The sequence below is a fragment of the Camelus ferus genome, chromosome 11 (genome assembly GCF_009834535.1).
Source record: "Camelus ferus isolate YT-003-E chromosome 11, BCGSAC_Cfer_1.0, whole genome shotgun sequence".
Lineage (NCBI taxonomy): Eukaryota > Metazoa > Chordata > Mammalia > Artiodactyla > Camelidae > Camelus > Camelus ferus.
This window is the reverse complement of record NC_045706.1, coordinates 73753098-73767968: the sequence shown is the minus strand read 5'-3', so window position 1 is coordinate 73767968 and position 14871 is coordinate 73753098. Positions and strand designations below refer to the sequence as shown.

Here is a 14871-nt window from a genome sequence, read left to right as displayed (position 1 = left end):
TCTAGAAATGACCAGTTGTCAAAAATAATAATAATAATAATAGTCTGGGAATAACTTTTAAGATTTGCTTTTTCAGACAGATTTAACCTTTGGCCCTGCGTGTACACGCAGTGTTAAACTGCTGTATTGCGTGCTTTCTAACAAGCACGCAGCGTGGTTTTCGGTGACCGTGTGCTGACGGGCCTGTGTTCGTCTCCTCAGCAAGGTGTCTGGGAAGGCCTGCTGGCAGCCCTGGAAGCCCTCATCCGAGCAGACCACCAGCAGCAGGTGTTTAACATTAAGCAGTTGCTGAAAGCGCGAGTGGTTCATCACTTCCTGCTGACCTGTCAGGTTTTGCAGGTACTTTTCATGTGACTTTACTTCTGGAGTTATTTCCTGCAGTCATTTATGTTTAATAGCTCAGTGCTATGCACTCAGACTTCTGTGGGACTTCCCATGAAGTTATTTTCTGTGTTCCCTTCTCTCCAGGATCCCCTCTTTGAACGAATAGTATCGGAGGTTTTCAGCGCCTGCCTCTTGTAGCTTGACCTTTATGTTGTCACCATTCCTAACTCAGTGAAAAAAGAACAGCTACTGAATTTCTGAGATGTTTCTTTCTGTTGGGCTAAAATAATAATTTGATAGTCACTTGAACATCAACAATAGTGAAATTTTAACTTGTTCCATGTTCCTTAAATAACAAGTACAAGTATGTGTTGTTTTAATAAGTGTATTTGTTGAAGATCTGTTTGATGTACTAGAATTAGTATATTGAAAATATATCACAAATATAATGTCAAAAAGTGGCCCTACCTTCACCAGGCGCTTTGCAGAGCCTGTGCTGTGGCCTGGCTTCTAGTTGAATGGTTCTCTCTGCCTTCACAGATTCCCTCTTTCCAGCGGGGTTGGTGAATTGGGCCGTTTTCAAGTCGGCTTGTTTTCGTTGCCCGAGGCAGACATTAGGTCTTTATCCACTTGGATGAGTCCAGAGGCCCCATGGGATCAGTAGCGTTGCCTTCATTTGACATCCCTTTGTTCCCGTTGCGCTGGTGCCTTCTCACTGTTCTTGGGGTAAAATTAAAAACCTACAACTTCTGTGAGAAGGCTTGTGTGATCGGCTGCACTTCAGCCCCACCTGCAACCACGCAGCCCCCGCCTTATTTCTCTTCCCTAAACAAGTGAGCCTGCTTCCCAGCACAGGACAGGCAGGACAGGTGATGGTCTTTCTGATCTGGCCAGCTCCTGCTCGTCCGTTATGCCTCAGCGTAAACTTGACTTCCTGAGAGAAGCCTTCCCCGCCCTTTCCCCGGAACGCACGCTTTCTCCCTCTGCCCTTACTCTCACTCTGCACGTGCACATTTTGTTAGTTGTATCTCATTCATGAGTTGATGGTTTATTTCCCCCTGCGGACTTCCTGAGGACACGGGTAAGGTTTCCTGTTGATTCCACAGTAGTCCCAGTACACATAGGCATGCAGTCAGCATTTGTTGAATGAATGAATTCTGAAATAACAAAACAAAAATATGTCATACCCTTCTTGGCCCCTGTGGGAAATTAGAGTGTTGTCTTCAGGGATACAGTACAGTGACCTCTCAGACCCCTTGCTCACCAAATGTTTTATGTATCACTCAGTTTCTTTCTCCTTGTCTATCCACTTTAAAACTTGTTGGCCAGTTTTAGTGAATTCATATGACAGTGTGAAGTTCTTGTTCACTCTTTCCATGTCAGAAAAGTGGCACTCATCAACTTGGAGCTTTCAATATATATTTCACTTCCATATTATTAATTAAAATGCTAGAAAAATCCAGGTATCAATTCCTTTTCGTGAAAGGTATGTTTCTTCACCCTTCTTCATTCAGAGAGCCTATTTGTCGAATTAACAGCTATTTATTAAGAATACCTTTATGTTAGGTATCGAGGGAAGTATGTAAAGAAGTGAACTTAGTCGTTGCCTTTCAGGTATCTCAGAGTATTTGAGGAAGATTAAAAAATCAGTAGAAGATTGGGTGTGGGCCAGGTTCATCAGTCCACGAGTGCAGCGTGAAGACCTGAGCTTCGAGAGCCTGTGAAGTGGGCGTGTACAGGAAGGGGGGAGACTGTAAAGACAGGGTTAGTAGGGCCTAATTCTGCTCAGATAGGAGCCACAAGAGAAGTCGGATAGGGGACATTTTGAGCTGGGAGACTAGGAGAATGATCACATCATCACAGAGAGGAGGAGTGAGCGTGAACGGAACATTCTGCGCTTGAGGTTTCCGTGGGCGTTCAGGGGCGGTGACCGCCAGGCACTGCGATGTGCCAGGCGGGAGCTGAGGGGACGGGCGAGAGTGAGATCGGACATTGTTAGCATTGATGAACAGGGGAGCCACGGGGGTAGGTGAGCCCTCCAGGACAAACACATGCAGCGGAAGGAGCAGAGAGAGCTGAGGTCTGCGTCGCAGGAGACAGCCGTTTTCAGGGTGTGAGACTGGAAAAAGGAGCTATTGAGAGAGGTGTAGAAAGAATTTCCACCCCCCACCCCCAGAAAGTGGGTAGTTGAAGAGATGAAGAAGAACCAGGAAGCTCAGCAAAGTGAAAGCCAGTGGTGGGCAGAGGGGAGAGAACTGCCCAGGCGGAGGAGTGAGGGCCACATGATGTACAAAGTTCCAGGAAAGTGCGGACAGATGAAGGGCCACCAACTTGGAAATTCTTAGTGGCGGATGAGATTTCAGTAGAGTGAAGAAGGCAGGAACCAGATTTCTGAGGACTTTAGGCAGCATGTGTGGCAGATCATTGGAGGCAGTGAGAATAAATGATTATTAAAAAGTCCAGCAGCAAGAGAAAGACAAAAAGTGTTAGCAAGCACTTCCCAACAGGCCAAGTTAAAGGATTTTTTAGAGAAAAGAAATAGATTGCCATTGAGTATTTGTAAGGAGTCAGTGGATCAGGCTGGGATGGGTGAGGAGTGAGTCATTGAGGTGACAATCAGGAGAGTTGGGAAGTTACCCGGGGGATGATTTAGAAAAGAGGCAGGTGGTTGTAGCAGGAATAACAAAGACCCGGAAGTTGGGAACCCTGTGCTCTCGGCCTGGCTTGGCCCCGTGGCAGTTGTGAGGTCTTGACAAGGGAGTTTTTGCTTACTTTTGTAGACTGGGTGTTCTCTTCTTAAATCCGAGGTAGTTAGACTAAACTGTTTCACAGTTAACGTCTAGGTTTTACGTTTTCTGATTCAGCGATGCACAAGAGTAAATGAAGAAGATTGGGTGTGGAGACACAGTGTCTGTTTGGACAGAGAGAGGAAAGAAGAGGAAGTTTACGCCCCACGGCCTTGCTCTAGAGGCCGGCTGCTGCCCGCTGGGGAGGTGGGATTGGAGAATATAAATAATGTATTTATATCCGCCTTTATTTTTAGTAATTCCTTGGCATTCTACCAGGTCTCACTGGTCCAGGCAGTCAAGAGGTCTGGGTTTGAGTTTCAGACGCACAACTGACATGTTTTCTGTGTGGTTTAGCAAGTTAGTCATATAACCACTTCTGGTCTTCATATTCTAGAAATGAAGGATAAAGCCTCTCAGAGCTGTTGTGAGAAAGAACTTGGTAAAGTGGAACGTACCGTATTAACGTGATCAGTACTCCGTCAGAACTTGACCCTCCTGAACCCATAGTAGGAGCAGAAGTGGTGCCAGCGGTGCTACTAGTACTAATTGCAGCTGACATTTATGTGGGCCACTGGTGTTCGTGAATTTTTATAGCAGGATTGCCTGAACTGAGAAATAGCAACTCAGTGTTGTAAATATGGTCTGACCAGAGTAATAAGCCAACACACTTCTATCTTAACAGGAATATCTTGCTTAAATGAAAAATGTTAGTTAAGTTGACAGTTCTCTTTAAATCTAAAGAAAATTTTTATTTTTTCAGGAACACAAAGAGGGGCAGCTCACATCCTTGCCCCGCGAGGTTTGTAGATCATTTGTGAAAATTATAGCAGAAGTCCTTGGATCTCCTCCAGATTTGGAATTATTGACAATTATCTTCAATTTCCTTTTAGCAGTCCACCCTCCTACTAATACTTACGTTTGTCACAACCCCACAAACTTCTACTTTTCTTTGCACATAGGTAAGTATAATCATCTTTGCAGATCTTGGCTTTTCCACTTTTGTTTTTCTCTTCCCAATTGATCTCCATTTGTTGGGTATTTATTAAATGGTTTCTGTGCTAGAAATTGCCCTAATTACACAGTGGGATTGGGACAGGGCGGAGAGCTAAAATGAGCCAGACATGAGCTTAAACGCCAAGAGGTGAGGGGAGATGTATACTCAAATAATTATAGTAAGAAACGATTTCTGGTAAGTACCCAGTACATGCAAAAGGAGAAGTACTCAGATGTCAGAGGAGTGAGGGCTTCATCAGACAGCTGTGGAGAGAGACCTCATAGATTATGTATCTGACATGGGCATTGAAGACTTTAGGTAAAATTCGATGGGTAGATTGGAGAATTAGCATTCCAGGTGAAGAGAATGATTTAAACAGGAGGTAAAATAGGAAGAGAAAATAAAGAATAGTCAACTTTACCTAAGTATAGGGGATTTATGAAGGAGTAGTGAGAAATAATACCATAAATACAGTTTGGGACATTCAATTACTTCCCCCTCAAGGTCATATTAAATGAGTCCTTGACTATAAGGTCAGAGAGTTTGAACTTGTATTCTAGTTAGGGATAATTGAAGGATTTTGCTTTGCTGTGTTTGTTTTGAGCCAAGGAACATGCTGTAAGTAAATTATTACAGTAACATTCAGTATAGAGAAACGACCTGCACAGAAGTGAGTTACAGCTCTGGGAACAGACGAGACCACTGAAGAAAAGCGCTGAGACAGAAGGAAAAGGGAAGCTAAGGACAGAACTGCTGGCAGCAATGCTGTGTAGAGGGGGGAACAAGAAAGAGCAACCTCGGTGTGAAGGACAGGCGGGATAACCAGGGTTCTCAGAGGGTGAGGAGAGCGGGCCGTGGTGAGAAAGCAGGCGAGAGCGCGCCTGGGAGGGAGTGGACCGCAAGCTTAGACGGGAAACTGTTGTGAAGCAGCCGTTTTAAGGAATGTAATCAGTGATACAGTGATTCAGCCACAGTAAAAATCCAAGTGGGATTATCAGCATGTGAGGTGTGTTGGGTTCAACAAACATTTAGTGAACCAAGATCCTGGTAGCAGGGCGGTTGCAAAGACAAGTAACATGTGGCCCCTCCCTTGAGGAGCTCACAGTCCAGTAGAGGGAGGGAGACGTGGCAGGTCATTATACCACATGGAAGGCATGGCGCTGTCAGTATTCCGTCTTCTGGTCCCACAGAGCATGGTGAGGGCATATTTCCTGGACAAGGTGGCGCCTGCTCTGAGCCTTAAAGGTTGAGTGGGAGTTGAAGGGAAGGGCCTTCCTGGCAAAGCAAACAGCTTGATGTTGCTGAAGTAATGTAAGAAAAAAGGCTGGAAAAGGGGTGTGTAGACAGAGCGTGGAGATTCTGTTAGACGAGAAGCTTGGACTTTGCCCAGGGTGGTAAGGAGGCAGCAGAGAGCCACAGGAAGGTTTTTAGCCAGGGCTGACATTTGGTGGAGAGAATTCTGGTAGCTCTGAGGAGGTGAGGATGACCAGATGTCCATCACGGATACCATTTAGAAGTCTGGTAAGAATCCAGGTGACAGGTGAAGAGGGCCTGCATTATAGCCCTCCTCTGGGGATGAGAAGAGTTCACAAGTCAGCAATCAGTAGCACCCGGAGACTGACAAGTCATGGATAGAGGAGAGCTGTGGTCAAGGGTGGCTCCTGGTTCCTGCATGGGAGATGGGTGCATCCACCAAAGGGACCAGAGGGCAAAACGGGAGTGAATTCAGGGCAGAAGGATGACTCAGGCTTAGATTTAGCACATTTGCGGTGCATTTAAGAAATCAAGCAGTTGAATTTACAAGTATATGAAGCTCAGAAAGGAAGATTAAGCTGGAGGTATCAATTTTGGAGTTGTACTGGACATCAAGGGGCCTTTGTTCAAACATAAGTCACAGCCCTCTCCTCCAGGAGTGGAGATGAGCAGGGTCCTCGGAGAGCTCAGATTAGCAGATACAAGGTGAAGCGTCAGGCTGCTGAGGCACAGCAGTGACTGCAGGCACCAAGGGCCTGCAAAGCAGCAGAGGCCGCAGTGGCTAGGCGCAGTCAGAGAGCCTGGGCAGGACTTGCGGGGCGCGCTCGCGTACAGGGTGTGCCACGGGTGTCTGCTTTGCACTTCTTTTTAGAAACATTTGCATTTGATGATTTGCTTTTAAAGTTACATTTTTGTTTTATACTTTTTAAAAATTCTCTCAAACTGTTTTGATCCTAGATGGCAAGATCTTTCAGGAGAAAGTACAGTCAATCGTGTACCAGAGGCGCTCTGGCAGTGGAGGGAGGTCTGTTACCAGCCCTGGACTGATGGTCATAAGCCCATCTGCTTTTACTGCTTCACCACCCGAAGGTAAGAAAAAAATTAAAAAATAAAAACCCAATAGTGAAAGTATAACTAATTCTGGGTATTAATAGATAAATTGTGCATGTTTTAGCAGCATAGTCAACCTGCTATTCAGACTAAGTAAACGGAAGGCTAAACTTAAAAACTATAGAGCATGTTTAAGGAATCCGTTTTGCTACTTTCTGGTACCAGCAACTCACACTCCAAACCACAAGAAAGGCTCAGGAGAACTTAGGAGATGGGTGAGGCTCCTGCTCTCTTGCTCTGGAACTCTCTGTCCCTTTTGGTCATAGTCATTTGGCTTTCATTAAGCTTCTGATTTATTTTCCCATTTTCTCCAAAAGCTTTGTTTGGCTCACTGTCTCCTTTCTACCTGAAGTCATTCTAGACAGCGTCACTTGCCATGTGGACAGCCATGCACACTCTGGCCTCATGTCCCTTGACTCTGGGGACCTTTCCCTCTACTTATTGACCAGTATGTTTGCCTTGACCTTGGACGGCATCCGAACACACTTCTCACCTCTGAACCTCCAGTGTCCCACTCCCTGATGACACCCTCCTGTCTCTCCAGTTTCTTTGTCATCATCCCAGTTTCCCCCTTCCCTTTTCCCCTCCAGCCTAGACCCCATTAGCCAATAATTTTATTTCTTCATTTTCCTTGTCCCCTTGGCCTTTAAGGCACTCTTGACCTGAAAAACCCTAACCTTTCCTCACTCTAACCTTCCTCACACTGCTGAAAGCTGCTCAAGAAAGTCGCCTGCTGAGAACTCCTGCACCTGTAGGAGGGTCTGCAACTGTAGTAGGCCCTTTAATGCTGCCCTGTAATTTTTCTGTATGTTCAGAATCAATTCCCTCTTTTTCCGTAGCAAGTATATTCAAGTCTTTAAGCTAATAGTACGCTCCTCTCTTCTTGGTTTATCTTAACAGACTACCTCATTTCTATCTTTATAGAGAAAAAACAGGTGCACATCTCCTGGTTGTGAACTGACTGTGTGTCTTTTCCTCTCCTGACTGCTGTCCCCTTCCATACTGAGACATTCCTTTCGTTGTCAGTCCCACCTAGTCTTGTCTGTAGCTCTGATACAGATGATTAACTAACTAGTGCTGGTAAGATAGAGAGATGGCGAGAAAGGACAGGATATCTGGGTGTTTATCTCCAAAGTGTTTCAATTATTCTCTAGCACATTTTATGGCCTTTTGTTTGAATATTTTAAGGCTATGTTTAATTAGTTTTATTTGGAATTTAATAGGAAGTGTTATTTTTAAAATAGTCGTGCATCACTCTGAAACATTTTCAAGTACATTCATGCCCCCGTTGTTTCCAGGTCGTTTGAACAGAATCTTTTCAGCAGCCTTATTCCTCCAGCCAAAGTCCCGAAATAAGTAGGAAAACTTCTGAGCTGTGGAGCTGCTTTATTATCACAAAGCCTGTGCTCTAAGCAGTTCATTTGGTTCTTGTTTACTCTGTCTCAGTGCCTCTGTTTTAGCCTGCCGAAAACTTGCCTGGAGGGCTCATTAGACCAGATCCCTGGGCCCTGCCTCATCCATTCTGATTCCGTAGATCTGGAGCCTGAGAGTGCGCATTGCTAACAGTCACACAGGTGCTGCTGACCCCGGGCTGCAGCCGGCCCGCAGACCACACCAGTGAGTGGCAGTCACTTATAGCCCATGCACTGAGGAGGAGAGTGACTTTTCTGTCTCCTCCTACTTAGAATATAAGAAGCAGCAAAGTGGATAGCGGTAGCAAGAAGAGAAAAAACGTTTTCTTCTCGCTAACAGAGCAAAAAGTGACTGCAAAATTGGAGGAGTGGGGAGGGGGGTGTACAGCTCAGTAGTAGAGTCTTTCTAGCATGCACAAGGTCCTGGGTTCAATCCCTGGTACCTCCATTAAATAAATAAATAAACCTAATTACCCCTCCCCCCAAAAAATTGAAGAAAAAAAAAGAAGAAGAAGAAGACGACCTGGAGGAGTGAGAGAACGGTCTAGGGCCGTTTGGTCCAGTAATAGCAACACCAGGCACGACCGTTCTTGCTGCCTATTCTTGAGCACCTGTCCTACGGCAGGCAGTCTGTGCTTTGCATCACAAATGTGACCTCACGTAATCCTTAGAGCAACCTTGCAGAGTCGAAATTCTGAACGCTCTTTTTACACTTGCAGAGACTAGCACTCACATAATTAAATGACTCACTGGAGGCCACCTGAGCAGCCAGGGGTGTCTAGTTGCAGAGCGCACACTCTTCCCCCTGCGTCCATCTGCGGCCTGGAGACCGCTCGCCATGGCGAACTACGCTTCACTCAGTTCATTGAATTTCACTTCGGTAGAACCATTAATCCTACGACTTTCGATCATTGAGGCAGTACTGTATTTTGTTAAGGAGACAGGAGAAGACCTGTATTTTTGGAAGATTTTAATAACAAGTAGTTAAAAGAAAAACTAGTTTTAAGAATGTTAAGCACTAGTTACCGGGAACGCTAACCTGTAGGGATTCTTTCCCGTCACTACGAGGGGGGGTTCTTGCTGCGGCGGTGACTGTGCAGCAGTGGCCCCACCGGGCGGATGTTTAAGTGCCTTTTCCTGTCTGCTCCCGCCAGGAAGCGGCTCCGGCAGGGCTCTCCCGCAGCAGGCGGCTGCCCCCATGCCGCGTTCCCGAAGCCTGCCGGCCTTCCCTACCTCCTCACCTCGGACATGGCCACGGAAGCTGCCCGGAAGTGTGGGGGGCAGCATCGAGGGGTTGCAGAGGGTCGTGGACAGTTACGTGGCTTCCTGGCCAGAGAAGCAGAGTCCGCTGGGGAGCTCCGAGACGCTGAGGAGAGGCGGGGAAGATGCCTTCCTCAGCAGCTGCGAGTCTGCGAAAACGGTCTGCGAGGCGGAGGCCGCCCTGCCAGCCCAGGCCCCTGTCCCTGGCGTCCCGGGAACGGCGGCGCTTCCTGCAGCCAGGGTCGGTCAGAAAGAGCCGGGCGCGGAGCCCGGATCCGAGGACGCCGGTCCCGGGGACGAGCCCTGCCCGCGCCGGCCCGATCACCTGAGGGGGCTGGCCTCGTTCCAGCGCAGCCACAGCACCGTCGCAAGCCTCGGGCTGGCCTTCCCGTCACAGCACGGAGCTGCCGCCCTGGGCCGCTGGCCCAGCCTGGCCGACAGGAGCGCCGAGGACTGGGACAACTTTGCCTTTCCTCTCCGCTGCGAGCCCCTGGGCCGCCGGGCCGCAGGCGCTCACAGGTGCTCACGTGTTCTTATGCGCAACTCCCCCCCCCCCACCGCCCTTTACTGCACTGGGATGAACCTCCGTGCTTGTAGAAGCGGCTTTATTGCATAACCTCTTAAATACAGCATGTGTGTTGATAACAAAGGTCCCTCCCTCCTCATTTTAATACTGAGTGATGCAGAATTCCACTTTTAACCAAAGGCTAAACCATAGATAGTTCTTGAAGGAAAAAACATCTGTGGTTCGTTTAATTCCATATGGTTATTAGAGACAGACTCTTCAGTTTAGGAAAATTACACGATTTTTTATTCCTTCCAAAAGCATCTCCACCAGCACTGTCAGTGAGACTGCAGTGATGGGAATGCTCGCCTGTGCCGCCCCCTGGGGTCGGCACATGCGCCTACATGTGCAGCTGGGCAGCTGCATTTTTATTTAGCTTTAGTTAAATAACACTCGTGGCTCGTGGAAATCACAGAGGTAGGACAGACTACTGCTTAGTCAACTGTACCTAAAAAGGACCGGTGATAGAAAGTGGTGGCAGCCTTGTTAATCACAGCTAAGTCAGGCAGCATCTCTTTAAACCTTACAGACTTCTGTTTCACGTGTTAAAATTACTGCCGCTCGTCATGGCTCTCGGGATCGCAGTGCGCTGCTTTCCTCCCCGGCACTGTGTCAGGCAAGCTCTTGGGGTCTCTGTTCCAGTGCGACTGAAGACTGCCTGGTCCCCATATGCTGTGGGCTGTACGAACTCTTGAGCGGGGTCCTTCTTATCCTGCCTGACGCCATGCTGGAAGACGTGATGGACAAGCTCATTCAAGCAGACACGCTCTTAGTCCTCGTTAACCACCCGTCACCTGCCATACAGCGAGGAGTTATTAAAGTAAGGGCAGCTCCTAAATATGTTGTTTTAATTTGGAAAAATAAATATATGTGTAACTTAAAATTTGGATATACATTTTAAAATAGACCTAAAGCTTTTTTATTCTTAACCCTAATGAGCTGATACAGTTTGTTACCTTTTACTCATGCTTTTATATGGAGTATCATCCAGTTCAGCTCTCCTCCGTATATTGATTCAGATCAACGTGTTCTTTTGTTTTTGTTTTTTAAATTACTGAACCATATACTTAATTTTTTATTATATTTATCTAATAGAGGGACTGGGGATTGAGCCCAGGACCTCGTGCATGCTAAGCATGTGCTCTACCACTGAGCTATACCTACCCCTCCAACTCATGTCAATGTGTTTTTTGCAGTCTACTGATTGCAAGGAACACATAGTTCATTAGGAACCTCTTCTGCAGTGTAGTGTCATCAAATCTTAGACATTTACTTCAGGTTTCAGCCTCGGTGTCACCTTCTCAAAGAGGCTTTCCCTGACCACCTCGCAGAACGGCTTCCTTCTGGCCCTACTCCTCGTTTATTCTGTAGTAGCATCCTAGCCATGTCTTGTAATTATCTCTTAAGTTATTTGTGTACTTGTTATTTTAATCTCCCACACTGAAATATAAACTCTGAGAGTAAGAGTCTTGTGTCTAATATATAAAAGGTCCTAAGTATATTGTTGAATGAATAAATGTTTAATATGAATAGTTTTCATTAGAAAATGACATAATATTGAAATGGCCTTTTAAAGATTCTCATTTTCTAGTTTGTCTTGATGTAGGGTATTGTTTAATCCCTTGCAGTTCAACCCAGTATTTACTTAGCTTCCATGTCATTATGCAAAACACTGGGCTTGTTGCTATGTGGGATATAAAGGGAAATAATATAAGCCCCTGCATTCAAGCGTTTATAGTCTAATCGGGGAGGGAGACATGTACCCAGCTAAGTAAAATGTAAGGGTTTCTGTGACGAGTGCTTCGGTGGGAGTGTTAACAGAGAAGCATGGGAGCGTAGGGAAAGCAGTTCATTCTCGTGGGGGAACCAGGGACGGATTCATGCACAAGGTGTATTTTTGTTTAATGCCGTGAACTTAGAAAGCTTTTTAAGTAGGGCAGTACATGGGTGTGTGTTTTGGGAACAGGAGCCTGTCACCACTGTGAGAGAGTGATGGCAGGGAGAGAGACATGGAAGTTGTCGGCTCTCGGCTAGCACAGGAGTCTAGGGGAGAAGTGATGCCTTCCTGACCCGGGAGGCGGGGAGTCGAAGACAGGCAGGAGTTGAGAGATGTTAACTGGGATGGAGGAGAGATGCCTTCATAGTTACAGGTGGGAAATCAGGACGAGGAGAGCCAGAAGCGAGGCTGAACTTACAGTCTAGGTGCCGGGTGCTTCTGTGTCTGAGATCAGAGCCATGGAAGCAGTGAGTCTGGAAGGGAAAAACGGTTACTTTGGTTGTACCCGTGCTGCATTTCACATGCTGAGGAAGGGTGGAAATGTAGGCCGATGCCCAGGATAAACAGTCGGCCAGAAGTCTGAAAACCAGACATCTAGGATATATGTATGTTTTCAGAGAAAGCATAATACAGTGTTGACTGATTTTTCTTGCTTCAGAATCAAAGTTAGGCACAGATACTCTACTGTACTCGACCAAGACTGCCAGTCTACTAGGTGTCCATGCTTAGCTAAAAAGCTGGTTTCCCCTCACAGGTGTGCCAAGAGCTCCAGGACCGTCGTCGTCAGCATTCCGGCATAGTCAGGGACAAGGTTTATTTCTGTTTTGCTGTGGAGGTGGCATCTCCTTTCAGCTTTCTATGTTCTGAATGAAATTAAACAGTAATTTCCAACTACACGTGTAATACAGTGTCTAATTTGTTTATGTCATACAGAATTTTCATACGTTATCTAAATTGTCTTAATTTTTTTCCTTAGCTACTGCATGCATATTTTAATAGAGCATCTAAGGAACAAAAAGATAAATTTCTGAAGAATCGTGGCTTTTCCTTGCTAGCAAACCAGTTGTATCTTCATCGGGGAACTCAGGAATTGTTAGAATGCTTCATCGAAATGTTCTTTGGCCGACGCATTGGCCTTGATGAAGAGTAAGTGGGTCCTTCCATCCATCATAATTTGGGATCCGTTGTCTTAAATGTAAAATTTATTAAACTGACTTCTAACAAAATTATTTGGTCACTTAAAAAAATCTGCTAAAAGTCATTTTCTAGGTGAATCAATGTATTATTTTCCATTTGATATTCTTTCTAATATAACTTCTTCCTTTGCATTTCATTCACTAGCTAGGAACTAGAAAGAAAGAAGTGAAAGAAGGTGATGGTTAAGATTTGGCATATGGGGAGAAAGGGGGTGGGAAGGGGTAAATTGGAAGTTTGGGATTTGCAGATATGAACTACTGTATATAAAATAGATAAACAACAAGGTCCTACTGGACAGCACAGGGAAACTATACTCAATACCTTGTAGAAACCTATACTGAAAAAGAATATGGAAGTGTATGTATGTATATGTATGACTGAAACATGATGCTGTGCACCAGGAATTGACACAACATTGTAAACTGACTATACTTCAATTAAAAAAATTTAATTTAATTAAAAAAAAAAAGATCTGGCATATAGTGCTAACCTGAGAAGGTTAACTGAAAAGAAAGGTGGCCCCTGTATGCTCAGCAGCAGATTCCATGAGTGGCCCCTAGGGAAGCTCCTCACTCCGGTTAGAGCCTCAGGTTGCGGGAGAAGAGCCCGTGCCTCCCCTGGGATTCTGGCGCACTGGTGACTGAGCTTTGACCCTGGTGTAATGCTGAGGGATTAGCCAATACGTACAGAAAATGAAGAATAGTTTTCTCCCAAGCCAAAAGTTAGGCAGAAAAGTTAAATGATTATTTCTGTCTATGATGGAGGGGAATGTGTGTCTTTTTATTATTATTAAGTGTCTCCTGCTTATTTGTAAGTGGGCAGCTCCGACCGTGATCAGTTGACTTGTTACCTGCAGCAGTGACACTTTTCATCCATGTACAGCTGTTGCCTCTTTCAAAGCAGCTCTGCATTATCTCATGTGATTCTCACAACAGCCTCGAGAAGAAGGTAGAGCACTTATCAGCACACATAGTGACAGATGAGGGAAATGAGGTATCAAACACTTGAATGATTTGTTTTTCTCTGCACCTGTAATGTAGACCCCTGAAGCAGGAGTTCTTTGGGTACCTAAGGGGTTCGTGGACAAATTAAAGTGAGTCAATTAAAACCACGAAATTATATGCATGTTTCATTTGAATGTTGGCGTATTCACCTTGGGACAGTTTTAGCAACATCTTTAATCTTATTATTGGAAGGGTCTGTGAGCTAAAAAAAGGTTAAGGATCCTTGCTACCCTAACTTATGTTTCATAGCTTCAAAATCAGGTCAGCCAAACGGCCCATATTGCAATTAGTTTTCTTTATTTCATGGTTAATTGTTCGTAATGTGGTTTTCACTGTGTGTTATTTATTATAGGTTTGATCTGGAAGATGTGAAAAACATAGATCTTTTTCAGAAGTGGTCCGTCATCCCTGTGCTGGGGCTGATAGAGACCTCCTTGTATGACAACGTGCTCTTGCATAACGCTCTCCTGCTGCTTCTGCAAATCCTGAATTCTTGCTCCAAGGTGGCGGACATGCTGCTGGATAATGGGCTCCTCTACGTGTTGTGTAACACGGTGGCGGCCCTGAACGGGTTAGAGAAGAAGTAAGTTTTTCGTCATTATTGAAAACTGCTTCTGATGAAAACTTTGGAAAGGGGAAAACTTGAGCAGGTTACATGAAAGCGTCTGACATGTCAGAAAACTCAGAGAATTTCTTTTCTCCAAAACTGATAGAATTAAATTAAATTGAATGAGGGGGGCCTGTTTTCTACTGTTTTCAATAAGGTTTTTTAAAAAGGTGTTTATATGACGTACTTTTAGGTATTTAGGACCTAAAGACAAGCTGAAATGTATTTACCAGGCTCCCACTGTAGTCTTACAAAAATGACCCCCTCCATCAGGAGCAGGAGACTGAGGGTGAGAGAGACCCAGCGGCTTGCTGGTGATCACGCAGCAGGCAGAGACCTGGAGACCGAGTCTGCCTCGCCACAGAGGCCTGTGCTCTGAAGTCACGGTGCTGCCCACGTTCAGCACACGTGTCCTGTTGCCATAAATTAATTTCTAATGACCAAAGTACATCAGCAAAGACTGCCCTCCAAATTGATTAACAGCTTTATAAAATATGTTAGTAGATTAATATTTTTATTTGAATTTTTGTGCCTTTAGTGTCTGCATTTATGATGTACAGCATAGCATTCTTACTGGC

The 14871-nt window shown here is 45.4% G+C and overlaps 1 protein-coding gene across 1 annotated transcript in view; it reads left to right on the top strand.

The window, feature by feature from the left end:
* The window catches only part of LYST (lysosomal trafficking regulator), a 144935-nt gene that overhangs the window by 65267 nt on the left and 64797 nt on the right, over positions 1-14871 (top strand). The window contains exons 21-27 of the mRNA XM_032490549.1: positions 202-339; positions 3874-4072; positions 6319-6450; positions 9038-9662; positions 10351-10528; positions 12462-12631; positions 14039-14269. Of these exons, the coding sequence (XP_032346440.1) occupies positions 202-339; positions 3874-4072; positions 6319-6450; positions 9038-9662; positions 10351-10528; positions 12462-12631; positions 14039-14269 (1673 nt within the window). The remainder of the gene's footprint in view (positions 1-201; positions 340-3873; positions 4073-6318; positions 6451-9037; positions 9663-10350; positions 10529-12461; positions 12632-14038; positions 14270-14871) is intronic.